Source organism: Saprolegnia parasitica, assembly GCF_000151545.1.
Source record: "Saprolegnia parasitica CBS 223.65 unplaced genomic scaffold supercont2.4, whole genome shotgun sequence".
Lineage (NCBI taxonomy): Eukaryota > Oomycota > Saprolegniomycetes > Saprolegniales > Saprolegniaceae > Saprolegnia > Saprolegnia parasitica.
Window position 1 is genome coordinate 311,711 of NW_012156398.1, and position 27,805 is coordinate 339,515.

Below are 27,805 nucleotides of genomic sequence, written 5' to 3' on the forward strand. Positions count from 1 at the left end.
GGCTGCTGCGTCACGCGCATCGTGTCGCGGACCTCGGGCATGTAGGGCGCGCGCGTCGACGGCGGCAGCTCGATAGGGTGGTCGTCCTCGCCCGAGTCCGAGCCCTCGATTTCGTTCTCGTAGTCTTCGTCGTCCTCAAAGACCTGGTTGAGCTCCTCTTTCATTTCGCGCTCGGCCGCATCTTCGTCGACGAGCTTGATGAACGAGTCGTGGATCGAGTCGTTGTCGAGGATCGGGAGCTCGTCCAGAGTCTCGTCCATCATCGCGATCGCCCCCGACTTTTTCCGCTCGGGCGCCGGGAGCTCGTCGTCGATGCTAAACGACATCTTTTGCATGTGCTCGCTCATCGCGATCGCTGTCGATGCATTCGACGTCGCCGAGCCGCGGAGACTGTCGCCGACGGGCGCCGACGGCCGACCGTCGTCCGAGAAGCCAAGACTGTCGTGCGTCGACGCCACGTGAATCGGCGACGGCGGCTTCATGGGCGCGTTCGGGTGCGGCGACGGCTTCAAGATGGACTTTGTCGGCGCTGGCTTCTCGGCCGACGTCGCGGCCGGCGGGGTCATGTACGGCGACTTCAGTGTCGTCTGCGGCGCCGCGGGAATCGTGGGCATCACAATCGGTTCATCGTCGTCATCGCTTTCGTCCTCAAAGACGACCGGCGCAGGGGCCGGCGTCGGCTTCTTCACGACGGGCTCCGACTTGGGCATCGACGGCGCCGCGACCGATTGCTGCTGCTGGTACGACGTGCGGCCATACGCGCCCGCAATGCCCTTCTTCTTGGACGACAGCGGCCGGCCGGCGTTGGTCGGGCTCGTCACAACGTCGCTGGCAGGCGCTTGGACCTTGGTCGGCGGTGTGTAGGTCTGACGCTGGTACGATGGGCGCGACTTGACGCTCGAACGACCGCTCGATGGGCGCGGGTTGGCGGCCATGTGTGTGGCCACGTTCTCGACGCGCGTGAGGCGAAGGGTGGCTGGCAGGTCGCACTCTTGCAGGAATTTCACGACATCCTCCAGCGTCAAGTAGAGCGTATCGAGCTCGTTCACGCCCAAGAGCACATCGCCGGGCACGACGCTCTTGATGCCTTGGGGAAAGCCCTTGCCCGTGATGCGGCTCACACTGACACCACTGCCGCTGGGGTTGGTCGTGAGCGCGACGCCAAGGTCGCCGCCCTCCCAGATGAGCTGGTACTCGTTCGGATCGTCGCTCACAGGGCCCGAGACGCTGGCGAAGCTCGAGTCGTTCACGAGGTCCGCGTACTCGGCCGCTTGCTCGTGGATCCAGTTCGGGCGCTGGCTGCTCATGACGATGCGGCCAAGTCTTTCGCAAAATGACTGCTTGCTCCAGCGTACCTCGGGCAAGCTCTGCGATTGGTCAAAAGGCGCCTGCGACAAGCCAATTACCAACGAGGTCCATATCATTACGTTTCAGTATGAAATCCGAATTACTTTTTTCGCCCCCAACAGCGTGTGGCTGCGATTGGCGCATATTGCTTGCTTTTGAGCCAATCCACGTGTGGCAAGGATACGCCAACGCGTTCGTAGCCGCATGCAACGCCTGCTCCGTGTGGCGACCGTCCTCGCCATCTTCCTCGCATCCGCCGCCACATGCAAGAGCAGCAGCAGCAGCAGCGACTTGCTCCTCGAAGGCGTCCGGCTCCACATGGACGTGGGCGCCTTGGATGAGGCCAAAGCCATCTACGCCCGCGTCGTCGCCGAGAATCCGATGGCCGCCGATGCGTGGCAGCTGCTTGGCGCCGTAGCTGTGCAAGAAGGCGACTTGCCCTCGGGCGAGATCCACTTTGCGCACGCACTGGCGCTCGAGACAGACCCAAAGAAGACGGCGATGCTGCACTGCAACCTCGCAGAGACCCGGCGCTTGCAAAAAAAACACGACGCCGAGACCTTGGACCATGCAAGGACGGGCAGTGGCGTCGCGCCGACAGAGTTTTGTCGCGTCGTGCTCGCCAAGGTGCTTTTGGACCGCAGTGAACCGCGCCTTGCGATACCGCACCTGCAGGCCGTCGTCGCCGCCCGGGATACGCACGTAGAGGCGTGGTATCTGCTCGGTGCGCTGATAATATGCCCATCGCGCGACGGTGCGATTACCACCAGAGTAGGTCGCGCATGGTTGAGCCTCGCGGTCTTGGACGAAGCCGCGAGCGCGTTTCATCGCCTACTTGCTGCGCCTGGTCCACTCGCTGTGGAGGTACCAATCAAGCGAGAAGACCTGCAACATGGAGCGACAATATTGCGTACTAGGGCTATGTGGGGCTTGGTCAAGTCTATCAAACTTTGGGGGTGCTCCACGAAGCGATCTCGTACTACCAGCGCGCGCTGGAGCTCCACCCGACCCACTTTGAGGGCCGCATGGGCTTGGCGACTGCGCGGCATGTACTTACTACTCCTACGTTCTTCGTGTGTATCGGAAGATTACATGTAGCAACACGGACGTCTCGACGACGCGATGCACGTCTACGCGAGCTTACTCGAGCAGTCGCCAGCGCACGTCGGGGTGCTGAATAACCTCGGCGTGGCGCTTCTGTACCGAGGCGACGGAGACGCGGCAGCAGCGTACTTTCATCGGGCGCTCGCAATCGAGCCTGGCCAGCTGCAGAGCCTCGGGAACCTCTACATCTACTACGCCGACCTCGGTACGCCATCGTGCGGTGGGTTGCGCTGGTTTGAACCGTTTGCATTCCAGGCGACGTGGCTGCAGCACGCGCGATGGCCGAGACAGCGTACAAGCAGAGCCGCAACGACATTTTTAGGTACAGCACTCTGCTGACGAGACGCTCGCATCCGGGCGTAGACTGCAAGCGGCGCTGGTGCTACCGCCTGTGTACGCGACGCACGACCAGCTGCTCGCGACACGCGCGGCGCTGCATGCCTCTTTGGACGCCTTCGTGGCCGACAACATGGCGCTTTCGGATTTTTACAATGTTGACACATTGATACTTTCTGGATCGCGACCCACAACGGACAAACAATAGACGGAGCTGCGCCCGCCCTTTTACTTGGTGTACCACGGCAAGAACGACCGCCCTCTACTCGTGCGCCACGTGATTGGAATCGCGTACTATGGATTCTTGTCGCTAGGAAAAGCTCGCAACGCTCTATCGACGCGCCGTACCGCAGCTCTCGTGGCGAGCGCCGCATGTCGCTACCCCGCGGCCACAAAGCTGCATTCGCGTCGGCTTCATGTCCAAGAGCTTCGTTACCAACCACGCGCATGGCCTCCTCCTGCGTGGCGTGCTCGCTGGCTTGGACCGCGCCGTCTACTGCGTCTACCTACTGGTGGTACCGTCGGTCGCCGAGGCGCCAGACCCGTCGCTTGTCGCGGCCGTCGACCATGTGGTGCCGCTGAGCCTGCACCTCCTCGATGTCCAGCGCGAAGTGGCGGCGCTAACCCTGGATGTGCTCGTGTTTGCCGACATCATGAGCGACCCGGTCAACTACTTTACGGCCTTCGGGCGGTTGGCGCGCGTCCAAGCTCTCTTTTGGGGCAACCCGACAACGTCTGGTACGAATGTACTACATGCTACATTCCAATCACGATCGACTAGGTAATGCGGCGATCGACTACTTCGTCTCGAGCGAGCTCCTCGACGCCGCCATGGACCCGGAAGAGACCGAAGACGGCGACCACTACACGGAGCAAGTCGTCTTGCTGCCGGGGTTGGGCATTTGGTGACTAGTTTTCCATCGTTCGTCCCAACGGAACGTAGTCTGTCTAGGTACGACCCGCCGCCGCTGCCAACGACGCCTGGTCGTCGGAGCGACTACAACCTCGACGATCACTGGACGATCTATGTCTGTGCGCAGAGTGTCTTCAAGATGCAGCCAGAGTTCGATGTGGTCTTGGCCGCAATCTTGGCGCGTGACCTCAATGGCCACATCGTGCTCGTGCAGGGCCGCCGCGCGTACGACGCTCTATCCTCATACGCAAGACAGTCTACGTGTACAATAAATAGGACGTGGACCGCGCAGCTGGTCGCCCGGTTGCGAGCAACCCTACCCCGCGCCTCGTTCGAGCGCCTGCACCTCGTCCCGCGCGTGGCCGGGCACGAGGCGTACATGCGCCTCTTGTCAATCGCGACCGTGGTGCTGCATCCCTTTCCGTTTGGCGGCTCCAAAACGTCCGCCGTACAACAGACAATATTGTGCACCGTTCCATACGGTTGCGTGTAGGAGGCCCTCGCGCTCGGGCTGCCGTTGGTCGTGCGCGACGCGACGCACTTGCGCGCCCGCATGGCGCCCGCGTTTTCCGTCGCATGGATCTCGCGCATTTGCTGTGTGCGAGTACGGACGCGTACATTGCGCTGGCGCTGCGGCTCGGCACCAACGCCACGTACCACGCCGAGGTGCTCGACACTCCGGATGGCAATATTGGCACGTGTCATTATGGCGGTGGGGATAGGTTGCCGGCGCGATCACGGCACGGACACCGCTGCTGTGGCGTGACAAGCAGGTCGTCGTCGAGTGGGACCGGTTCCTGTTCAACGCCGTACGGCTCTCGGCGCTCGACGAGACGTAGTGGGAAGAGAAGGGAATAAGTATACATATAGACTGCTGCTAGGTCAGCACCCGGGGCCACCGGCGAGCGGCATGCACGCCGTGTTGGGGTCGATCGACATGATGTTGGTAGCGACGCCCCACACGAGCGCAAACCCGCCGAGGACGAGCATGAAGATCGAGAGGTGCGGGTTGGTGTCGCCAAGGAGCCGCAGCTCCTGCGCCTCCTTCTTCTGCCGCGGCAGCAGAAAGAGCGTCACGTTCGAGAAGAGGCGCGACCCGTAGCAAAAGAGAAGGCAGTAGGCGACCTCCCAGCGCACGGCCGGCGTATCAGTCGCAATGTCGGTCTTGTACGCTCGAAACTGCGCGTCGATCTGCTTGAAGATCGACGTCGAAATCGGGCCGGCCACCGCGTGCATGGTCGAAATGAGCGCATACGTTGAGGCTTCGAAGCGCTCGTCGGCAATCTCGACAGTCGCAAAGCTCACGACGATGCCGCGGATGGCCACGGGGATCTGGTACGTCAGCGGCACGCCCATGTAAAAGTACTGGGACCGAATGACGTCAAAGACACAGAGAAAGTCGACCGTCCACTACGCATATACAGCGTCAGTAGGAGGGATCGAGGCCGTCGTATCGTACCTGGATGACGACCGTGACGATGGTCGTCACAAGGATGATCATGCGCCAGTTGGTGTGGAGAAAGCATTGCCGCGTGAAATGCATCGCGAGCGAGAAGAGAAAGACGGCGAGGACGTTGGAGAAGACTCCGTCGACGAACGGCTCGACTTGGGCCCACGACCGCTTGATGATATCGGACGGCGCCGCGACCGCGTCGAAGAAGAAGGCGTTGAAAAAGTTGAACGCCATGAGCTGCCACACTGCCCGCTTCTTGCCCGCGCTCCAGAGGTCCCGGAACCGGTCCTGGAACGAGTCGCCGAGGATGATTTGATCCGGAATGAAGAACGACGAGATAAAGCCGACGACCTACGAGCGGCATTCAGTCATGGCGAGGCAGGCGACAGGACGGACGGGCCCGATGGCGGCGAGGATCATGACTTGGTTGTACGTGAGCGACCAGCCGAACGTGCCGCCGTACTCGGTGCCGTTGAAGCAAATGGCGACAATGACGGCGCCAACGCCGCCGCTGAGAAACTTGGCGAGCGTCACCATGGTCTGCGTCGTGCCACGGATGTTGGCGGGCTCGCGCTGCGCAAACTCAATCATGACGGCGTCGCCCGCGGTCTCGGCCATGACAAAGCCAAAGGACGCAAACATCATGTACATCACGTAGCGAAAGCCTTCGTTCGGCGCGTTCGCGTTGATGATCTACGCCCATCGATCAACATACGAGCGTATCGACGCAAAGGCGCGTACCGTGCGCAACAGTTCCGGGTCGTCCAAGAGGTTGTCGTCGCCGTACGCCCAGTACGGCGAGCCCTGCGTGTCAAAGATCGCAACCACAATGAGCGTGAACGAGATGATCCAGCCAATGACCATATACGGCTTTCGCCGGCGGCCCATGATCGGGAGGCAGTCGGAGAGAAGCGCAAAGACCGTCTTGAGGATGTAGGGCAGTGTGATGAGCACATAGGCGGCCTGTGTCTGGTAGCCGTCCATGTTGAGGTAGTTGGTCAGGAACGGGTAGATGGTCGCCGGCAGAATGGCCTCGACCCAGCCCGTGCACACGTAGTTCATGATGAGGCCAATGTTCTCGCACGAGTAGATGTTGAGCACGCCGCCTTCGCGGATCGGCCGGCCCTCAAAGTCCTCGTAGTACGAGGTCGAGTCGCAGTTGTCGCCCACGTCCGGGCTGCCGTACTCCATGTGGGACGTCCATGAGTGGCGGGACGCCCGCTCGCTGTTGGTTCGCATCACGCTTTTTGAGAATGGAAACACCGGTCGGTTCGCCCCGAAACTCAAACTCAATGGAACTGGATTCTTTTTTTACCCACAAGCAATACACCGCCGCGAATTCGTACTGTAGGAAGAGAGAGAGCGCCGACCAGACGCAGAATTGAGTTTGAGCTCATCTGATGGTACGTCATGTCGCAGCACTGGCCATTGCGTCAGCGTGGGTGGCAAATTGGATTTCCCACGTGGCATTCTACAATTTCCACCCGCCAATTAGTATAGACACGACCACATGCCCTATATACTGTCAGTGAGTCTCTGCCTGCGAAGGTCTCTAGATACATGTACCGTAGGACCATGGAGAGCGCTTGCCATAGCTAAGAATCGTGGCTGAGAATGGAGCGAGCTGGCAAGACGAAGAAGGAGAAGATGACCCGCGCACATTGGCCCGCGCAGCAGTCCTACCAGTAGGTGCAAGCTTGTGTTGTTACAAGCTCGTCTCCAATATTGGTGTTTGTATTGACGCAACCTCAAGCCGATACATCTTGCATGTCGCGCTTGCACACGATTTGGTGGCATACACTATTTGAAAATTGTTTTTCACACACAGGTGTTTGTTGTGAGAAACAGGTCGAAAGTACCGAGCCAAATTTCGAGCGAGGCCACATCTAGCTTCCACGCCTGGTTTCTTGAGGGCGACGCATCCTCGTGCAGCCTCCCAAGCAGCTACTAGATAGCTCTACTCGATGGATAGATCCGTGAAGACAAAGTATATTCTATTCGTTGGTACTCGTCCTCGGACTCGAACGCAGCGGAATAAAAATGCACCCAACACGACGGATTATTTGTTGCTCGCGGCGCCTTTGCAGGGAGGAACAAGCTACCCGCCACCACGTGCACCGGTTGCACGGTTTTTCTTGCAGCGGTGCTCGAAGCGGCCTGCAGACGTAGCCAACAAGTCTCCTTACGACGCGCTTCTCGTGTGCAAAGAGATGGGCTGGAGGAGTATCCACCTTGCGTATTGACGGCAGGCTGCCACGCTTCGTTGAACCCGACAAGACGAGGAAGGATGTGTTCTTCGCTGGAATGTTGTGGCGTGCGATATTGTACCGTGCGGTGGACTGAGAGCTGCGAATCTATCAGCAACGTTGGACACTGCCGCGTCGCTTGCTCCTTTCCGTACTAGTGCAAAAGACGACGGGGCCGTACGTTCATGGGCAAGTCTGAGACTTGCACTTGGAGACTTGAAGTCTCCAAGTGCACTGCGGTTCGAGAGATGGTGTAGACGCGATGTACCGGTAGCCGCTTCGCTGCCATCCTGCAGAGATTTGAACTCCGTGGCCTTTTTTCTGACGTGGGGGAATGTACGGTATGGACGGTTTCAAATGCACGCCAGCCACGAATAAAATCTCAAGCGAAACGGGCGGCGGAAACGTCAGCACGTTTAGCATGACCAAACGACACGGCACCTTGAGAAGCTGAGAAGGCTTGGTCGAGACTCTGTGTGCCGATGAAGTAGTGCGCCAAGTGTCGAGCGCTGTCGACACATGCGCGGTGACGTGGTGCGCACCAACATTACATTGCTTCCCACTCGCTGATGTTCGCTCGGGCCGCGGAAAGACCTACGCGATAGTGTCGAGATGTATCAAGGTATCGAGTTGACGTGACAGCGCGTGAAGAATGCTCGTCGAGGATGGACAAGAGAGTTGGTATGCCAGAATTGCCTCTAGTGTGGAATGAATATGGCACGGAAACAGTTCTATTCTCTTGGCGCCTCCTTGACACTACGGGATGTGCACTGCGCGATTTGGTGCCGTCTGGGCTGCCTTCCAAGCGGCCAGCACCGCAGCGCGATGCTGCACTGCGCTCATCGCGAATGAATACATGTACCTCTGCATGTACTAGTGCCTCAGTCAAATACCGGTAGTACCGCAGTGCGTAAAAGTTAGCCAATTTCAACTCCACGCCTCTGCAGCTACATCGGGATCGTGGAGCGTATCCGAACTCATTTTTTCTCCGGCCCCACACCTTCCTATGCTGCTCGATTCTATCGCATCGACAAGCTATGCCGACGTAGATAGCCAGTGATAGTCCTAGCAGAGCTGCTGCATACTACAACCATCAACATCGGTGGTTCATAGTTCACTGGTCGCGCCATGGTATCGACAGTGTCGCCGCAGGTGGAATCAATGTGACCAGCATTCGCTCGCACTGACCAGCGCTCTATAATACACTATTTCCGAGCCAATCGAAGCATACCCATCGCATCGCGCGCATGTTTATATCGCCATCTATAACACTATTTGAAAGAAAAAGGACAATAAGCACACCAAATGCACAAGGAATCCAACTCTACCTATGTGATCCATATATAGTGTTGTCAGTACCGCATGGGATGCAACCCTTGGCTTCACCGCAATCTAGCGTAATCCGGCGAGATGAGCTTCGTTCGCAAGCGCGGCTTCCATGTCCTCCTCGCCTGCATCTCGCTGGTCCTGATTAACGATGTCGTGGAGCTCCTGAGCTGGCGCGACAGCTTTGCGCCGTCACCGCACCTGCGCAGCGACAGCGGCGACGGCCTCGACGAGCCCACCAAGCTGCGCTACGTCGTCAACCTCTTCCTCGTGTCGCCACTCGTGCTGCTTTGCCTCATCCGCTTTGCTGTCGCGCTCTCACCCAAGGCCCACGCTTACCTTTCGACATGGACGCGCTCCGTGACGCTTGCGCTGCTGCTACCGGCGCTACTGCTGCTACTGCTGCTCGCGATCCCAGCGCGGCCGTCCTTGGGCGACTTGCCTCCCAACCATACGTACTTCACTTGCGATGCCAACGCGTCGAGTGGCCGCATGGACGCTGTCTACACGTGGGTGAACGTGACCGACCCCGAGTGGCAAGCGCTCTCGGTCCAGCACAAGTGCCCAGTCGAGGGCTACCTCGGCGGTGGCGGCGACGCCGACCCGTTCCTTGCGCTCAAGTACAGCATGCGCTCGGTGCGGGCGCATCTGCCGTTTATAGAGCGCATCTTCATCGTCACGGAGCGCAACCAAGTGCCATCGTGGGTCTCGCTCGGCGAGAACGTCCATGTCATCTTCCACGACGAGTTTATGCCGGCCGAGATTGTCCCGACGTTCAATAGCAACCCGACCGAGATGCTGCTCCATCGCATGGTCGCCAAAGGCATCCTGCGCAGCAACTGCTTTGTCTACCTCAACGACGACTTTATCGTGCACAAGCCGCTCGAGCCGTCCGACCTCATCACGTCCGATGGGCGCATCGTCTTCAACTCATTCGTGCACATCAACTTGCCGTACGACAAGTGGATGGACGCGCCGTACGGGCTTTGGCCGACGACCGATGCCCGCGTCGCCTTTGTCGTGGACCCGCACGTGCCCTACGTCGTCCATGCGGAGGCCATGGAGGCGTACGTTGCGCAGTGCGGCGACGAATGCACGCGGTCGATGGAGACGCGCTGCAAGCGCAACGGCCCGCTGCCCATGTCCAAGTACCAAGACTTCCTCGCCACGAAACACCCGGAAGCCGTGCGCTTTGTCTCGCCGCTCTACGGGTACTTTACGCGCCTCCCGCTGGGGATTGCGTCCCCGACACTCAATGGATGGCTGCTCTACCTCCTCAACCCAAAGTTCGTCTACATCGAGTCGCACAACGCGCTCGAAGAGTACCCCGAGTGGGTCGACTTTATCACTACCTATCTCCACACCTCGTTCCCCCACAAAGCGCCGTGGGAACTCTAATCTACATAATACACGCTTGCAGAGATGTGCGTGTTGTTGCCGTCACATGGAGACGGACAACTTGACTCCTTGGGGCGTTTCGAACGCGCCGTTTCCACATGCGTCGGAGAGGCCAAGTCGTGCCCTTGTCGCAGGACGAGTGGGTCAAGTCGCTTCAAGAGCAGGTCGCGGCGCAGCAGGCGGCCAAGCCACGCGGCCGTCGCCGCCCCGACGACGACGACAACGCGACGCCTACGCCGATTGAGGACGCTCCGACGACCGTGGTCGCACCGACGGGCGGCCGACGCCGACTCACGCAGCAGCTGACGCAAGAAGACTATGTGCGGTCGCTCCAAGAGCAAATTCGCCTCAAGCAAGTATGTACCCATTGTCGTAGAAGTTATAGTCGTTGGTTGAGCCAAGTGCTAGCAACGTGAGGCCGACGAAAAGACCGCAGCGATGACCGAGCCGCCCGCCGTCGTTGAAGCCAAGGCGCCGGTACTAGCACTCCCATCAGCAAACAGTGACGTGCGTGGCCGGCGACGCGTGCAGCAGCTGTCACGGGACGAGTGGCTTGCGTCGATCCAGCAACAACAGCAGCAGCAACAAGCCCCCAAAGTAGGAATGCAGTTTGCTGCAGGTCGACGGGAGCTGGACTTTTAGGTGGACGAGCCGCCCAAGCGCGGTCGCATGACCCGCGAAGAGTACATTCGGTCGCTGGAAGCCCAGATCGACCAAGTACGATACCGTCTTTCATGTGTAAGCGAGTGTCCCGTATTGAAAGGCAAGTAGGCTGCCGAACAGCCTGTCGCGCCCGTTCCAGTCCCGATACCAGTGCCAGAACCAGAAACCATCCCAGAACCAGAAACCATCCCAGAATCAAGCCCAGACAAACCGAGCGAGCCTATCGTTGAGGAGCCTATCGTTGAAGAGCCTGTGGTCGTGATCATGTCACCAAGCATGGACGATCATGCGTGCGCGAGCGATCCTGAAGAGCAACGCACATCGCCGCCACCAACGTCTGCAGTAAAAGCAAAGGCGTCCAAGCTGGTCAAGCCAAAACAAAAGGTCCCCGCTGCCAAGAAGGGATCGAAGAAGGCGCCGTCATCGGCCAAGGAATTGCTGCCAGCAAAAGCCAAAACCCATCGACCGCAGCCATCGTCACCGCCTAAAGAGAAAAAGGTCGGCGAGAGAGCGTCCCCCGTCGCTGCCGTCATGGACGCGTACAAGGAAATCCAAGCGCAGAACGTAGCGATGAAAGCGCAGTTGGAAGAGCAGCGGCAATTGCTCCAAGTCATCCGCGAGAGCATCTCGGCACCACCACCTGCCTCCACGCGGCGCCTCCTACCCCCCGGCACAATAGCAAAAGCAGCTCGCGGTCGGTCCAAGATACCGACACGAAGTACATCTCAGTCGGCAACGCCACTACCAAAGCCCGCACTCTGCATTCAAGACGACACGACCCTGCCAAAGGCAGAGAAACATCATCGCGTCATCCCGACGAGCTTTCCTGTGCCAACACGGCTGCCTAGTCCTATGCCAACACGGCTGCCTAGTCCGTGCCTGGCGCGGCCGTCTCTTTTGGCTTCGCTCGAGCCACTTCCAAGCCCGAGCCACGCCATGTTGCGCCCCACAACTACGCCTCCCCGTTCGGTAAGGGATCAGCGTCCACTGTTTCTCTATACGTTCGCCTTAGAATGGACGTCGCCGATGTCGAACGCCGCAGCCCCTTGAGACGGTCGACGCCTCGACGTTGTTGAAGCAAGCAATCTCGTGACATGCTTTTCATTCTATAGGTGGACACGGAGCTCCCTTGTGGAAGCTTGCTCGAGCCGCTCGAGAAGGAGCTGTGCAGCGACAGCGCGACGCTCTTGCTTCCAAGCGTGCCAAGCAGCCGCCATCGGTTCGTCGAGTCGAGCTCGCTCTGGCCATTGCACAAGACGAGTGCACACATTTTTCAAATCACATGACAGTCGCTTCTTCGTTCTTGGTCGTCGCGGCCGCGAGCTTGCGCGCCTTCTTCTCTTTAAACGTCTCGCCCTTCTTGGTGCGGACGCGCTTGCGCTTCCGATCTGTCGGTGGCTTCGACGCTGTCGTGTCGCCGCCCAGCTGGCACTTGATGGATTGGCCCAAGATCGCGGGGTCGGCCATGGCGTTAACCGCTTCGATGGCGCGCGTCGCATCCGCGGCCTTGAGGTACGTCACAAAGGCAAAGCCGGGCGGGCGACGGGCAATCCAAATGTGTCGGATGACCCCGAACGGGCGGAAGAACGCCTGGAGGTGCGTCTCGTTGGCGTGCGGCGTGAGGTGACCGACGTACACCTTGCAGAGCGCGTCGGCTTCGTCCTGCTCTTCGAGCGGCGCATCGCTCGGCGGCGTCCGCGCCATGTCGTCGACGTTGGATGCCATGGCTGGAATTCCCGTAAAAAGTACCGGCCCCAAGATATCCACCAATCAAACGTGCCATAGCAGTGGATTACGCGGAAGCGCCTTCATGTTCCTGACGTCGCAAGCACGACCAGTCCATGAGCTATCGCTCCAGAGTTTTACGCTACGCAGGCCACGACCTCGTACTGAGACGACAGCTCCTCGACGCCTCTTCAGCCACCGATTCAAACCGATTCCTCGACGACCGCCGAGACGACTGCAGGCAACCGATAGCTTCGAGAGCCCAGAAAGATCTTATTGACCTCAAGTACTGCAAGTACTGTGCTCTACCAACTGCCAATCGGCATGCTCGAGAGGCTCTGGCAGCGGCAGTACCGTCGTAGCATAGGCATGTTCTTCTCTCCATGTCGTGTCGCCTTCTCACTACAGGTGCAGGCGGTCATGCACATGATATCATCGCTACTGCTTGCAACCTTGTCGATGGCTGCTTGTCTTGTCCTCGCATGACAAGGCTGCTAGTGTTAGTTGCTTGGACTTCCCGATCCTTCGCACCCCAGCTGCCTTTATCCGGATCAAACGCCTGGTATCCGTACCACAGTATCCAATCCGATTTGAACAACACAGCCACAAAGATGGAAGACGTCGGCGTCGAGACTACTGGCCTCCGCCGCCGGGTGGGCCCCGGTGAGACCTCGGAGCCGCGCCCTTCGCCCGCGACGGCCGACGCGCCGTCGCCTCCCGCGTCTCCGGCGTCCGTAGCCTCCGAACTGCCGTCGTTCTGGAAGTCACCGCTGCAATATCTTTTCGGACCCAACCCGCCGCCCGAGGTACGCGCCCGGCGCCGCTCGCTGGCTTCTTACGCCATGTAGCTTCTCGCCCAGGTCCTTCTGGACGACATGAAGAAGGAGTATGGCGCTCTATGCCCAGCATTCGAGCCCATCTCGTTCCGTGACGCGGCCAACCTTGCCAAGAACACGGGCAAGTTCCTCTTTGTGTACCTGCACTCGGAGGTCCACGACGACACGCCTCGCTTCTGCAAGTACGTGTCATGGATCTTGATTGATGCTGTAGTAGCAAGCATAGATCGGCGCTCTGCACGGACGAGATGGTCGCGTTCTGCCTCGAGCACGACAACATGGTCCTCTGGGCCGGCTCGGTGCTGCAGTCGGAAGGCTACAGCGTCTCGCTCACGCTGGGCGCGGCCTCGTTCCCGTTCATGTCTCTTCTTATCTCGACGCCGCGCGGTCTCAATGTCGTCGAAAAGATCCAAGGTCCGTGTATTTTACCGTGCTCGGCTTGGAGCCATCCATGGCATGCAGGCGCCGTGACCAAGGAGCAGCTAACCGCGCGCCTCGCCAACGCGATCTTGCGCAACCAGCACCATATCACGGCCTCGCGCGCCCAAGAGCAGTTCCGGTACGCACGATATTCATTGCGCATCACCGATCGCATCATCTTTGGTGCAGGACCGAGGCGCAGATCCTTCGTGAAGAGCAGGACCGCGAGTATCAAGCGTCGCTCGAAGCGGACCGGCTCAAGGTTCATCTTCCTCGAGCACGCAAGGACGATGCAACAAACCTCTTCTTTTGTAGGCGGAAGAAGACGACCGACGACGAGCAGACGAGGCGCGGCAAGCCGCTGAAGAAGCCGCGCGTCTCGAAGCGGAGCGCGCGGCCGAAGAAGCGCAGCGTCTCCAAAAAGAGCGCGAGCATCACGTAGGGTGTCATGTCTACAGCACGAAGTCCTACGCAGCATCTAGGCGCGCGCCGCCACGATGGAGGCGAAGCGGGCTGCCCTTGCCCACGGGCCCACGGCCCGCGGCAAGGACACGTGCTTGATTCGGTTCCAACTGCACAACGGGACGCGCCTCGAGCGTCTCTTCTTCGCGGCCGATACCTTCCAGGTAGCTATGAAACTTCAATTGCAGGATACTGAATGGGTTGCAGGTCGTGCGGGACTTTGTCGACGTCAGTCTCTTTGAGAAGGAGTTGCCGATCGTCAACTATGAGCTCGCGACCAACTTTCCGCGAAAAGCGTGGGGACCCGACGACGTCTCGAGCACGCTCCTCGACGCGGTAGAAAGATGAGCATGGACGGATTGTCGTCATTCTCAACTAGGGACTCGCACCCCAAGCTTTGCTCTACGTCCAAGACTTGGACTCGTAGAGATCGATCCAGCCCTGTTTTTGTCAATACGACGTTCGTTGCTTTGTAACTCGTGGTGTCGGGAACCCAAGGCACCCAACGAACCGTGGGTCTTCTTCCATCAAGTACCACGAAGCCGTCCATCCACGGACGGAGCTATCGAGGACGGCGTGCCAAAGACAGGAGTCGAAAGAATGGTCGGCGCTTCGAGCCTTGAGTTCGCAGGCATTCTTGTGAATAGTGGTGCATGCAAGTGCACGCGATAAGTACGTCGTCTGACGTTGATGGTGTCGCAAGCGAATCAACCACCGCGACCTCAACCCTAAACCTCCAGCTTGGATTCATCTCGCACGCCGGACTGCGAGCGAGCGAGCCCTCGTACTTCTTCCTGCCACCAGCATGTATCGCCCTCGTCTCGATGGAATGCAGCTTCAAGGTTGTATGCTGCTGGCGGCACCAGCAAGGCGCAAAGACGCGCCCGCCAAACGTTGCGTGGGATTATCCTTTCCGCGCAGGCTCTCGCTCGTGATAGGCCAGGCACGGCAATGACCTTGTTTTTGTCCCGCGCATCATTGGAATATAATATCGTGGTGTTTGTATCCCTTGGCCGAAAAAAGCACGTCAAGTTGGGTGAAAAAAGCCGCCACCGAAACGATCTTTGATCGCCCACTTTGCAATCCCATGTCGCTTTGCTGCGCCGTGCGCTCGGACGACGCGCTCCTCGTCTTCTGCAACTACGTGCTGAACCAGCCGGCGCTTGCGACCAGCGACATGCGACCCGCCAAGCGCGCGCGCACGCACAGCATGGACGAGAGCGACGCCAAGCGGCGGCGGCGGCGGCGCGTGACCTTCTCGACGACCACGACGTTCGAGTTCCCCGCCGACGTCAATGGCAGCGCAGTGCCATTCGAGCGAGGCCCGCCGATTGGCCTCGGGCGCACGCACGTCAGCGTCACGACAGCCGAGTGCCCCGCCAACGACGACGGCGCCAAAGGCGTGCGCAAGCTACTGCCCCACGAACGCATTTTGCTGCTGCAAGCGCTCAAGTACACGCACGACGACATTGCAACGTTTGCGCGCGACGCCAATGCGACCCGCGACGCGCGCCGTGCCACGCGCGACGAGATGCTCCGCGAGCGACAGCTCCCTTCCGTCGTCTAGCCCCGGACTCGCTTCCAAATAGTACATGTACAGCTCCCGTATCATCGCAGAGACGACCGCGTGTTAAGATATAGCATTACAGGTGGCAGCGCTTGCCCGACGACGCACGGAAGAGGCGGTCGTGCAGCGCGGGCGCGTGCTCTTGCGGCACGGCCGAGACGTCGGGAATCACAATGCGCTACATGGATCGTGAGCGCGATGCTGGCGAAGAAGACGCTGCATACCGTCGCGCCATGCACCTGCTCTGCCCACCGCAGCGAGTCGAAGACGACATGGGCGGCCGCGAGGATGTCGCCCCTACGCGTGTTCTTAGCACGTCACCGTAGGAAAAGGAGGTTGTCGTACGAGGCCGACAGGTCCAAGTAGCCAGCGACGTGCGGCTGCACGGCGGCGAGGCGGCCGTGGAAGTCCAGGACGACCCACGTCTTCATGGCGGGCGTCACCGACGTCGTCGACGACGACGGCTCGAGCATGAACGTCTCGACATCCGGCGCGTAGTGCGTCAGAAGCTGCCCGGGCGCCACCTGGTTTTGCGTCGAATGATCGTCGACGACGCGCTGCGCATAGACGATCTCGATGCCAAGGCCCATGGTTGCATTGAGGACGTGGTGGAGTGCGGCCTCGGAGACGCCGCCGCGGCGGAAGACGAGAAGCTTCTTTTCGTCCGGCACGAGCTTGGCGACGGTCGACTCGATGCCGACCTCGCAGCACGACGCGCCCGTGTTGTCAATGACGTGGAGACCGCCCGGGTACGCACCGAGGTCGTTGATCACGTGCTGGGCCGTCGTTGGGCTCACGTGGCCAAACCGGTTGGCACTCGGTGCGGCCACCGGCACCTACGATCGCCGTGCGGTCGCATAGTCTCGTCGCTGCAGGATGATTGTACCTGGGCGGCTTCAAGCAGCGCCTTGGCGATCGGGTGGTTCGGGATGCGAATGCCCACAAAGCCTGTGTTGGCCGAGACTATGCAGCGGCGTGGATACCAGAGAAGTGCGATCGGTGTTCGTACCTTCGCGCGGAAGGGCGGGAATTGCCGGCGCAATGAGCGTGAGCGGCCCCGGCCAGAAGGCGGTCGCGAGCGTCTTGAAGAGATGGACGCCAGTTTCGTTGAGCTCGACGAGCTCAAGCGCCTTCTGCACCGATGGCACGTGTACGATGAGTGGGTCGGTCAGCGGGCGGCCTTTGGCCTCGAAGATCGATAAGAGCGCCTTGGCGTCAAAGGCGTTGGCGCCGAGTCCGTAGACCGTTTCAGTGGGAAAGGCGACGAGGCGGCCGGCGCGGAGCTCTTGGCCGGCCCGCGCGAGGCCTTCGGAGGTCGGCGAGAGGAGCATGCTGCGGCGGAGGAGGCGCTGAATGATGCGACGACGTATCGGAGAACCAGCCACCAATTTGCAGGAAATTTTGCATGGGAGAGGTCAACCGCGCACGCGATTGGCAGAAATCCCGTGGCGCGACCCAATCACATGGTTGGAACGGACAGCGATTCGACGTCGAGGACGATCTTGGGCCATCGCATGACACGCATGGCGATTGACACGAGAAGTCGACGGAGCCGTCGATATCGACGTGTCCCTAATAGTCTTGCGCCCTTTGCAATTCGAATTCACAGGCAGAAAATCGAGTACTAGGTCGAACTCAGTAGTAGTGGACGGCGGGCCTTGGCAGCTGTGTTTTGGTCGTCTATCGGGGGCGAGCCCGGAGGGTTGTGAGGGTGATGGTTTCGCTGGGCTTTGATAGTGGCATTGATCGAGCAGTATGAGCACGTGGAGTAGTGATCTTACGACGCTCAATGCTGGCGCATCGAGATGCTGAAAGGCGAGAGACAGAAAAGAACGCGGGCGTGTGATGACCCAAGCAAGCACACTCGACTTCCGAGGGCGGTACACTATTCATAGGTCGCCTCGGCAACGACTGCGTTGGTCGTGCGCCAGAGCATGGTAGAGGTGGACATGGCGCTGGACCGACAGAGAATCATGGGCGGCGCAGCTGATCCGTGTCTGGGTCGGACGCCAGAGCCGGCGGATCTACCGTCGTCAGGTTTGCTTGGGATCGTAGTCGCTCCGTGACGACCACGGCTTGCGACGTAGTAGGATGCTCAGTCCGTATCTCGACCTAGCTACTCCTTGAACGCTTTCGTAATACGGAGACGGGCGCAACGTGCGATGCTTCAAGCCTGCCCTCGTGTACTAGCAAACGGCGTACAGCATCATACATCTCCTCGAGACGACTGGTTCATCTTCATCTACTATCTGGATCTACTTCTTGGTCGGGCGCGGGACAGGGGGCACGTAGGACGAGTCCTTCTGCCAGTCGTGCTCTACCTTCTCGTCCTTGTCCTGTGCGCTGTCGTCGTCCTCGAAGTCAAAGTCATCGTCTACGCAGACACGAGCATGAGACATCCTATTTCCCACGCCATCGAGTAATTGCGTACCGTCCCAGTACTCGACGTTGTCGCTCTTGGCGGGCTTGGTCGCGTTCTCGAGCGCGTGGATGATCTCCTCCGTCTTGAGAATGTCGCTCTTGCCGGCCTTCTCGACCAACCAGTCGGCCATCTCCTGCTGCTGGGCAGTCAACGGCTCGTCTTCATCGTCGACCTCGGCATCATCGTCATCGTTATCGGCGTCCTCGCTGACGTAGTCGGCAATGTTCATGTTGGCCATCGGGTCGTTGCGCTCGTCCGCAATGTAGTCCGTGCGCACCACCTTGACGTTGTCGTTGAGCGACGCCTGGAACTGCTCCCAGCTGAACGTGTTGACGTTGGCTTCGTCGGCGACGGCGGGCTCGAGCGTCGACTGCTTGAGCACGTTGCGCAGCGGGTCCTTATCGACCTTGAACGTCATGAAGCGCAACACCGGGTACGAGAGCTTCATCTTGGCCTCAAGTTCCTTGAGCGTCGTCGGGTTCGTCTCGAAGGTCTTGACGACAAGCTTGGCCTCGCGGTGGCGCTCAAAGGTGCCACCCCAGCGACGGTCGTCAATGGGGTAGCCAAGCACGCGGTGGCCGCGGTTGGCGAGGTCGCGGACGACGCCGCCACGGCCAAGAAGAAAGCCCGAGAGCTCCTGGAACATCTTGGCCGTCTCCGCCGGCGAGCTCTTGAGGTTGGTCAAGATCACTTGCTTGTAGAGCACCATCGCCGCGTCGACTGCGCCACTGAAAATGGAAATGCTTGCGTCAAGACCACCACCAACCAAACCCACAATGCTCGCGATATAGTGTTGACACACTATCTCCGATGCACTCCTTTTCATATATAGTGTACTCCCCGAGGCCGTGCGTGACCTCCAAAGCCCTGCACTAGCGACGCTGACTTGCAGAGACAACCGTTCGCCGCTCATCTATCAATATTAGGACGAAGCGGGGACCATTTCCGCTGGCACGGCAGCGTACATGGACCTGTAGCTTGTCTCGATCAACGGTCAAGTTGCACAGAACGGCAAGCTTCCATCAGTTGCAAGGCATCGGCTGCTAATGCATTCACATCGACTACAACCCTATGCGATCACATAGAGCCGTGCAGTGCCCTGTCACGCGATGGGCGTTTGCTTGTGCCAAGAATGCACAGCTCCCACGGACGTCGACGGTGGGGTTCGACCCATCCATCTCTAATTAGTGTATGCGGCGGACGATGGCAATTTCGAGCGTAGCGGTATATTTAATCGCTCGCTTTCTATTGCACGCTGCTCGCTCGATTCAAAGATCCTGCTGGAGCCAATGAGAGAGCGCCACACACAAAGCACGTCGAAAGGGCACGGCGGTGATGGGAAATTGAGCTGGACATTGGCTGTGCTGAAGGCAACAACGAGGGAGTAATGTGTATTAATATGTGCGGTATAGAGGGAAACCACGTCTACACTTGGCCATGCGCCATTGTATGGTCGCTTCGGTGTTACTGCGCCCCTGGCACGACACTCGCGTGTCCGATCATATTGGCTCCACCAACTGGGTGCTCGGTGATAAGCAGCCACTTTGCTATGACACGGCGTCGCCTCGTCTGTGCATCCGAGCGTGGCGTAGTATCAACATCGTCTCCCTTTCCATAGACTCCACCATACCGGCAGTACCGCGCCTGTCCTCTTCAACATCTCTCCACGAGCTCAGGTCTTCCTCCACGGCTGCCTCCACGGTACGAAGTCCAAGCAAGCGTCAACCATGCGGTTGGTCACTTCACTGGAGCGATGCCGCAGATGGGCGTCCGTTTGCATGTCATTTACAATGCAGATGGTGCGTTGACGTGTCCTACGAGCTTTCGTGTGCGCTTGGTCCTGCTGCCGTCTTCTTCCCTTGACCACTGCAGAGGTGAGCAAATACTGCAACAGAAGGAAGGGAGCAGAGGTCTCTGAGTTGTGGTGCGACACGAGCGCACCGACGTCCGGTCGAGTGAGACTGGTCGAGTGCGTCGGGCGCAGAGTAGCCAAGTCGGCGGTCAGTCTACCTCGTACCCATTTCGTCGATTGTAGCCGTGCCCTATTTGTGATGCTACCCACCGTGTGTAGGTAGGTAGCTGCTCGCCGCATCACGCTGGCTGCCGCCCGTTGTTCCCGACACGCAAAGCTACTGCGGCCGCGGGCCCATCTCAGGTGCATCCTGCTGAGTCTTTGTTCGCCCCAAGATGACGACGTGGCCACTTGTTGTGCGCCATCTGTCGCCGTCCGTTCGGGCTCAACGCCCTGTAAGGACACGAAAATGAAAATTTCCACACGGCTTTTGCTACTCTCCGTATTATCATATCTTAGCGCGCGTGACAGTCTATAAGCGCGTCCAGCGCGACCTCTCTTCCGATCGTGCCGGTAGCACCGTTGGGGCAAGGGTGTGTGTTCAAGCTCAACGATTCCACCTGCTGCAATGACTCGGGCGTCCCACGCCCAGATCTTGTACTTCAAGAAAGCGCGAACGAGCGTTTTTTATTCGTACACTCGGCTTTTGTATGGAAACACATAAATATGATGCTGGGTGCAAACCAACAAATTAGGTAACAGCAAAAACAGGTTTTTCGGCAGCCAATCGGATCGCTGCATGCGTTCTTCTATCTATGCCAGTTGTTGAGCCGCGCAAAGCGGAAAACCCCCGTTCTGAGGCAGTAAGCTCCAGGCCGTGTCGACAGCAGCAGGAATGAGTAGCGTCGTCGCGATCGTCGGAGTCCAGGTCTCGGCCAAGCTCGTGGACATGGCCCATGACGCCAAGGAGTCCATCGTGCTCGTGATCCTCTCCGTCTTTGTCTGCTACAGCACCGTCGCGTGGCTGCGCTCGGGCCGCCCCGTGCCGGCCACGGACGACGAAACCATCGAGCATGTCGTCGCTGGCGTCAAGCCGACGCCTTCCGTCGAGGCGACCACGCCCACAAGCCGGCGAAAGCCCAAGAAGAAGAAGGCCAAGAAGGCCACAGCTGCGACGGCCACAATGCCGACTGCAACGACTGCAACACCGACGACGGTCGAAACACGCTGCGAGCCCGCGCCGTTTGCGGACGCGCCGCAAGACGTTGTTGTGGACGCGCCGCTCTCGCAAGACTCGAACCTCGCGCCGATCGCAGAGAACGTCAAGTCGACAGAAAGTGTGCAAGAGACGACGGTCGCTGCAACCGTCGCACCCAAGGCCCCGGTGCCCGAGCCGTCGACGGTGGAAGTGGTTCTCGCAACGCCGCCGCGGCGAATCACCAAGTCGATCTTGACGCTGTCACCGCACATGAAGCCCAAGAAGGTGGCGACGACGACGTCCATGGATTTCTTGTTGAAGGAGCCGATCGTGCCGTCGTCACCCACGTCGTGCGCGTCGACGGTCTCGTCCTCGTCCTTTTCGCCACCCAAGTCGTGCCCGGGCCGCGTCGAGCCCACGAAGCGGTCGCTCTCGCCAATCGCGCGGCCGCCGCCGATGCTCGTCAAGCCCAAGAAGCTCGTCCGGTCGCATTCGTCGACGGCCGACGGCCGCGCGTGGCGGGATGTTCTCGGCGGTGACACGAGCGTACCGCCGCCGCCGGTCCTTGCCAAGACGGTGAGCCTCGACGCATCGTCGACGCCGCTCTCGACGGCTACCGCGCCCTCCAACCCGCTCGTCCTCCAGCACATTGTCGACCAAATGTACGTGGTCCCATATCCGATAGTATGCATGCTCATGGTCGTCTTTTGTAGCGCCTACTACTTCAGCGACCACAACCTCCTGCGCGATGTGTTTTTGCGCCAGCGCATGGACGCCGACGGCTACGTCTACATGAGCGTCGTCATGAACTTCAACCGCGTCCGTGCCATGATGAGCCCGACCGTGCCGCTCTTGGCGCTCGTCGAGCGCCTCGATGCGTCGCCGCATGTGACGCTGCTCTGCAAGCGCAAGCCCAACGGCGACGTCGACCCGTCCTTTGTGCAGCTGGCCAAGGTGCGCCCAGCGACGCACTGGCAGCAGTGGGTGCCCGCGAACGCGCTCCCGACCCACCACCCGTTCGACCTGCTCTTGCGCAAGGCCAACGCTGCCACGTCGGCATGATCGCGGCGTGTGTATATCTATGTCTCCTTCTAATATAGCCCGGTAGCCGAGCGCCGTCTCTTGGCGCTTATGTTATTGCCTTCGAGCCACGTGGCTCGTTGTCCTACGGAGTAGGGACGTGAGCGCAGCGACTTCAACAATGCGCGAAAAACAGATGGCATTACTGCCTCAGTGGACCGTGCAAAGCAGGGCCAGGACGCTGCCATCCACACGATCCGAAACGAGCGGCTTGGAAAGAGAAGATCGCAGTGGAGAGCATCGTCGCCCGCCGCAATCCCGTACAGCGCGCGACAGATACGCGCGCGCGTCGGAGGTGACGGTGCAAAGACGCCACCTCGACTACATTGCGCGGTTGCGACAAGCTGCGCGAGGTCCGAACGAGGCAGCGATGGTGTCACAAGGTCGTTGACGTCGGCGGCGGTCGTTTTCAACAAGTGCAACCGAGCGATTGCTCGGCGTGGGACGAGACGCACTTCGCTAGAAGCCACGCGTCCATGGTCGCAACGCATCAACGACGGACGACTGCCAAATGGACGCTTATATTCGAGCTACCTCCGACCTGCGACCTACGACCGAGGTGCACACAATGCAGAGGCGACCTTGCGTTGGCTACAACGAGCGGCGACTTGGCTGCATATCGTCAATGGCTCGCACCCGCCGGATGGCATTTTCGAAACAGGCCAACGAACGCGCGCCGTCGTACTTCGTCGAACGGCCATGTGCCAGTCGACCTGAGCCTCGGCGATCGAGAGTGTCGTCCCGCGCCCCGTAGCGTGGTGTTGCTACTCCGCGAAGTTGTGTGGAGCGCCGTGGATGCTCCAGTGTGTTGTGCTTAGCTTCCAAGTGACGGCGCGCGTCCAGAGCATCGTCACCATCATGTACTGTACAGATGACTGTCGTTGTTGCTATTACATGACGGCGCACGACGGCTTGGTTACGAGCGATCGAGGCGTCGGCAACGCCGGCGGCGGCGACTCGGGCGCCCACAGCACCGGTGGCGGCATTGTCGCATAGTCCATGCGTGGTACACGCAAGAGGTCCTCGAGGTCGTCGTCGGTCGGCGCCTCCTGCAAGCCACTCGCCATGGGCGTCGTGAGCTCGAGCGTCTCGGTCGTGTGCGACCAAGTGGGGACGTGCGCCGCGTCAAGTCCGGTGGCGAGAAACGAAATGTTGTGGTGCTTGGTCAAGCGCGTGTTTAGCTCCGTCTCCAGCTGCGCGGACGGCGAGAAACTCTCGTAGCCGTCAAGAATGACGAGCACGTGTTGCCACTTGCCCCTAGTTGTTTGCGTTCATGCTAAGAATGAAGCGGAATGGAGCTTTGTACAGTTCGTGGTCGAGCATCTCAAAGACATCCAGGACGGACGCGCGAATCGCATCATGGGACTGGTACCGCAGCTCCAGCGGGATGTTGATGTACACGATACCGCCGCCAAACACCTTGCGCTGGCCAATGTACTGCGCGACCGCCAAAACAAACTGGGATTTGCCGACGCGGCGCGGCCCGAGGATGCTCACCCAGCGCGGCCGTCGCCGACCCATGAGCGTGCGACAGACCTACGCAAAGCTATCAGCGTCATGGCGCCGCGTCATCAACTCGTCTTGCCAACTGCGCTTCGTCCAAGCGACCGTGGAAATGCTACGCGAGGGACATGAGCAAACACTCAATCGATCAATACGTAGACCGACTTTGGTGACGCTACCAAGCACGAGAGTCGATGGGCTCTCGGCCGCATACCGCGCGGCGCTCGATCGTGCAAGCGGCTCGGGCGGCGACGGGGGAAACAAGATGACATCGTGGCACGCGTCTTCGGGGTACAAGACGAACCGAGGCGTGGCCTACACGAGGTCGGTGAGCCCGTGGCTAGCGCTGTCTGTGTACATGGCCGACGAGCAGCGAAATGAAATGCTGTGCCGCATCAAACGCGTCTTGGATGGTCCGGCCCGCTGCGAGCGACGCATGGAGGACCCTATTCCTCGTCCGTCGCATTGGCATCCACAAGCATGAGCGCACTTGGTAAAGGTCATGGTCGTGTCCGAGTCGTCCTTGGACGAGGGATGCAAGGCAATCACATGGGGCACGCCACAGTGCAGAAAGAAGCGGTGGCCTACGCCTCTGCTGTTAACACAGTGAGAGAATTGTGTGTACGTACTGGACGCCGCCTTGTCGTACGACGTCACTTGCACGAGCTCGACGCTCGAGTGGGCGAGAATGCCGCGCATCTCGTCCCGGGCGACGCGCGTACCGCCGCCGACGCCATCTTCCAAGAGAACGTACTGGTGGTCGACGTGGCACACAAAGTGCAGGACGCGGCAGCCGTCCGCGCAGAGCTCTTGCACCGTCATGGGCGTCGCAAACTCGAGCATCACTTGCACGGGCGGTCGGTGCGCGAGGACAACACTACCTAGCGTGCTCTTTGTCCGAGAGACGGAGCCTTGGAGTAGAAAACGCACCGTCGCTCTCCATGTAGCTTTTCGAGACCTACAGGTTGCGCGATGGCACGCATGGACAATGAAGAAGACGACGGCACCGTACATTGGCGCTGCTCTCAAGGTTCTTGGTGAGCTCCGTGAGCATCGCGCGGTATTCCAGCCCCTACACGCGTGGCATTTGACGTCGAGGCTCCACGCAGCGTACTGCTAACGTCATGCCGAACGACGGGTACATGGCGATCGGATGGGCAAAGAGCACAGCCTACGCCATGCGTGTCATGCGGTGGATGGTAGACAGGAGGCTCCCACAATGTGGTTGTGGGCGACGCCTTGGGCCGACGACTCGAGGAGGCCTTCGTGAAGCGTGTAGCCGAGCACGACGCGCTGGGCGTACGGTGTCGTCAGGATCTTGATGGTCTCTTCGTGGAGGAGGACGGACTGGCCTTGCGGTGCTAGAACCAAAATTGTCAGCGAGAAGAAGGGGCGTTGGCGGTACCCAGACGCGTCTTGTCGATGAAGACGTTGTTCTTGCTGCCGTTTGCAACGCTGATCTCGGCTGCGTAGTGCTGCCGCGTCCACTGCACGGTCACCGAGCCCTTCCGGCTCAAGTACTGCTTGTACGGGCCGTAGATCTCGGCCATGGCCCCGCGCGTGAGCCACTCGCGCGTGAACGTGACTGTCGGACTCGTGGCGGTGAGCGGGATGAAGAGAAGACCCGCAGCTTGCATGGCCTGGCGCTGGGCGCGGCTCAGACGGTGCAGCGTCCCCTCGTGCAGCTCCAAGTAGAAGCTGCGGCTCTGGATGCGGGCCTCGGTGCGTGGCGAGAGCGTGAGTCGGTCGGGGCTCTGCGACGCGCCGACCGTCTCTGCGATCGAGACCTCAATGGGCGTGAACGACCGGACGCTAATGGCCATGCGCGGAAGAATGCTGCCATCGTCGCGGCCGGCGAGGATCTTGGCCACCTCGTTGTCGTTCTCTTCGTCGTCGTCGGCCATGGCGTCGTCCACCGAGAGCTTCTCCATGTCCATGTCAAAGCCCATGTACTCGAAGGTTCCATCGACGCTTCCGCGCCGGACGCGCTTGACATCGCCCAAGTACGGCGACTGCGACCGCTTCATCTTGCGTTCAGACAGCGACGATGCAACTTGCGATCCTCGCTCCCATCTCCAAATAATCTATTTCAACCAATCCCAAGCCCACAAAATGGGTCTTTCAACCAATGGCATCTTTTCTCTGTCTACCCAATCGACGGCTACCTCGGGTTTTGGCCAATCCAAGAGAGTGATTCAAGGAGCCAATCCACGCGACGCATGGTAACTTTAGCACCAATCAAACGACAGTTCTGTGATCGCTTTCGCCCAATCACATCGCCAACCCCCGATCTTGGTCAGCCATGATGGTGCTCAAAAAGGACAGGCGGGGCATTGACAAAGATGACGACGATGGTGTACGACACCGTTTACGCCGATGCCACGTGTGCTGCGGGCTCGCTCGTCTCTCTCCAAGCACTGCTCACTGGCAATGCGACGTCCACGGACGACACGCTTCTCCACGCATGCAACGGGACGGGCAAGGCGACGCTAGCGAGCATGCCAAGCTTCCTCGACTTCTACCCCAACAAACGATACATGCCGCTACTAGCCAACTCGACCTTGGAGAGCGCACTGCTCGATGCCACGTGTCTTCGCAGTGCCGCCAAGGGCTTCGTCTTGGCCAACTGCACGGATGCGACCATAACGACCTTCAACGACGCAGCATGCAGCGATGTCAACAGCACCACGAGTAGCAACACGACCTGTACAATCCGTCATGGCCGGGCGCATCTCTTGACGTTTGCATCCGCCAACTGTTCGGGGCCGCTAGTACGAGCCGTCTACAACGTGTCCATGGACAGAGCGTGGCCGACAACGTGCCAAGGTCAAGACCTCGCCGTCGTGGAAGACACGGCGCTTGCAAACTACTTTGAGCTAGGCGCAATGTACGCCGAGAACATGCGTGGAACGAGCGTCGTCTTGGACCAGGCGTGTACGCCCGCACCCAGCGCGAATGGCGCTCTCTCTGCGAATGGCTCGACGTGGCTTGTGGCCGACTGCACCGCCAACACAACCACATCATTTTCAGATGCCAACTGCTCGGTGCCACTGGATGAGGTGCTGCCACCTCCTCGCTCTTGCAGCGTGCGCGTGCCATACATCACCGCGTGGGTCAAGACATACGCGGGTGCCAATTGCACGGGCACGCTGCATGCCGCCGTCCGCAAGACAACGCTGGCGCCGACCACAGCCTTCACTTGCGTTGGCACCGCCGCGATATCTCGCTTGCCCCCCAACGCGTCCGAGTTTGCCGCCAACGCGCAGTACGTGGAGCTACGCGAGAACGGTTCGGCAGAGGCGTTCTATCTCGTCAACGACTGCGCTGGCGTCGACACCGGCTACGCCACTGCTGCGTGCAATGGCTCGAATGGCACGGTCGCACATTTTTCAGAGCCCACGTGCGCGAACGCTACGTCCCCCGACTCTGGTATTTGCAGCGTGTTGAACATCGTTGAAACACTAGCGCCGACCACTCCGCCGCCGACCACTCAGCCGCCGTCGACCACCACCCCGCTGCCGTCAACTACCCCGCTGCCGTCGACGTCCCCGCCACAAACGACGACCGATCGCCCGACAACAAGTACGCCATCGTCGCCGAAACCAACGCCAACGACCGCCGCGACAAGCGTAGCAAACAACAAGAGTGCACTCAACAGCGCAAGCAGCGGTATCACGGGCTTCGTTGCAATCGTCGCGCTTCTGGCCGCCGTGGCACTGGGCGTCGCGTACTTCTTCTGGAAGCGGTGCCGGACGCGGTCCGCGTACTTTTCGATCAACCAGCTCTCCGAGCAATAGGACACCAATACATTCATGTCGCACACGTACGCCAACGAGTGCGTCCAGGAGGTTGTTTTTTGGCGTTGACATGGACCGAGTCGTAGATAGTTATACCGCCAGCTCCTAAACCTTTCTGCAAAGAAGGGCGGTACAGTCCCACGACACCAACGGGCTTTTTCTCTGGTTCGACGATCACCGCCAGAACCACGTCGCCATGTCCCAGCCTCAGCGCCCG

General features: G+C 59.8%; 10 protein-coding genes across 10 annotated transcripts in view; 6 read left to right on the forward strand and 4 right to left on the reverse strand.

The window, feature by feature from the left end:
• SPRG_19241 (hypothetical protein) overlaps window positions 1–1,307 on the reverse strand; it is a gene marked incomplete at both ends in the record, with an annotated part of 2,503 nt that extends 1,196 nt beyond the window's left edge. The window contains one exon of the mRNA XM_012340270.1: window positions 15–1,307. Coding sequence (XP_012195660.1) covers window positions 15–1,307 — 1,293 coding nt within the window. The remainder of the gene's footprint in view (window positions 1–14) is intronic.
• A 244-nt stretch (window positions 1,308–1,551) lies between these two features.
• SPRG_19242 (hypothetical protein) lies at window positions 1,552–4,539 on the forward strand (the record flags this gene model as incomplete). Its single annotated transcript, XM_012340271.1, has 14 exons — window positions 1,552–2,071; window positions 2,123–2,211; window positions 2,265–2,396; window positions 2,446–2,656; window positions 2,707–2,773; window positions 2,815–2,944; window positions 2,996–3,055; window positions 3,102–3,525; window positions 3,569–3,692; window positions 3,740–3,925; window positions 3,977–4,148; window positions 4,194–4,264; window positions 4,306–4,366; window positions 4,423–4,539. The coding sequence occupies 14 exons, from the start codon at window positions 1,552–1,554 to the stop codon at window positions 4,537–4,539; spliced, it is 2,364 nt and encodes a 787-aa protein (XP_012195661.1).
• Window positions 4,540–4,582: 43 nt separating this feature from the next.
• On the reverse strand, window positions 4,583–6,344 carry SPRG_19243 (hypothetical protein; the record flags this gene model as incomplete). Its single annotated transcript, XM_012340272.1, has 4 exons — window positions 4,583–5,110; window positions 5,160–5,504; window positions 5,550–5,846; window positions 5,895–6,344. 4 exons carry the CDS (start codon window positions 6,342–6,344, stop codon window positions 4,583–4,585), a joined length of 1,620 nt encoding a protein of 539 aa, XP_012195662.1.
• Window positions 6,345–8,809: 2,465 nt separating this feature from the next.
• Window positions 8,810–10,123, forward strand: SPRG_19244 (hypothetical protein; the record flags this gene model as incomplete). Its single annotated transcript, XM_012340273.1, has 1 exon — window positions 8,810–10,123. The coding sequence occupies one exon, from the start codon at window positions 8,810–8,812 to the stop codon at window positions 10,121–10,123; it is 1,314 nt and encodes a 437-aa protein (XP_012195663.1).
• Window positions 10,124–10,221: 98 nt separating this feature from the next.
• SPRG_22094 (hypothetical protein) lies at window positions 10,222–11,973 on the forward strand (the record flags this gene model as incomplete). The annotated part of the gene is made up of 7 exons (XM_012340382.1): window positions 10,222–10,479; window positions 10,532–10,600; window positions 10,655–10,720; window positions 10,766–10,840; window positions 10,895–11,755; window positions 11,799–11,840; window positions 11,899–11,973. Coding segments are annotated over 7 exons (1,446 nt in total), but the record flags the coding sequence as incomplete, so codon positions are not given.
• A 1,149-nt stretch (window positions 11,974–13,122) lies between these two features.
• Window positions 13,123–14,656, forward strand: SPRG_19245 (hypothetical protein; the record flags this gene model as incomplete). Its single annotated transcript, XM_012340274.1, has 9 exons — window positions 13,123–13,317; window positions 13,360–13,529; window positions 13,574–13,761; window positions 13,810–13,906; window positions 13,957–14,029; window positions 14,083–14,205; window positions 14,250–14,393; window positions 14,437–14,565; window positions 14,609–14,656. The coding sequence occupies 9 exons, from the start codon at window positions 13,123–13,125 to the stop codon at window positions 14,654–14,656; spliced, it is 1,167 nt and encodes a 388-aa protein (XP_012195664.1).
• A 1,175-nt stretch (window positions 14,657–15,831) lies between these two features.
• SPRG_01602 (hypothetical protein) lies at window positions 15,832–17,196 on the reverse strand. The gene is made up of 5 exons (XM_012339970.1): window positions 16,806–17,196; window positions 16,683–16,759; window positions 16,142–16,632; window positions 16,021–16,093; window positions 15,832–15,974 (listed from the first exon to the last, which is right to left on the reverse strand). The coding sequence occupies exons 1-5, from the start codon at window positions 17,125–17,127 to the stop codon at window positions 15,873–15,875; spliced, it is 1,065 nt and encodes a 354-aa protein (XP_012195360.1). The 5' UTR covers window positions 17,128–17,196; the 3' UTR covers window positions 15,832–15,872.
• An 855-nt stretch (window positions 17,197–18,051) lies between these two features.
• SPRG_22095 (hypothetical protein) lies at window positions 18,052–18,927 on the reverse strand (the record flags this gene model as incomplete). The annotated part of the gene is made up of 2 exons (XM_012340383.1): window positions 18,052–18,170; window positions 18,228–18,927. The coding sequence occupies 2 exons, from the start codon at window positions 18,925–18,927 to the stop codon at window positions 18,052–18,054; spliced, it is 819 nt and encodes a 272-aa protein (XP_012195773.1).
• A 2,032-nt stretch (window positions 18,928–20,959) lies between these two features.
• SPRG_19246 (hypothetical protein) lies at window positions 20,960–22,270 on the forward strand (the record flags this gene model as incomplete). Its single annotated transcript, XM_012340275.1, has 2 exons — window positions 20,960–21,870; window positions 21,922–22,270. The coding sequence occupies 2 exons, from the start codon at window positions 20,960–20,962 to the stop codon at window positions 22,268–22,270; spliced, it is 1,260 nt and encodes a 419-aa protein (XP_012195665.1).
• A 3,863-nt stretch (window positions 22,271–26,133) lies between these two features.
• SPRG_19247 (hypothetical protein) lies at window positions 26,134–27,588 on the forward strand (the record flags this gene model as incomplete). Its single annotated transcript, XM_012340276.1, has 1 exon — window positions 26,134–27,588. The coding sequence occupies one exon, from the start codon at window positions 26,134–26,136 to the stop codon at window positions 27,586–27,588; it is 1,455 nt and encodes a 484-aa protein (XP_012195666.1).
• Between the last annotated feature and the right edge of the window lie 217 nt (window positions 27,589–27,805).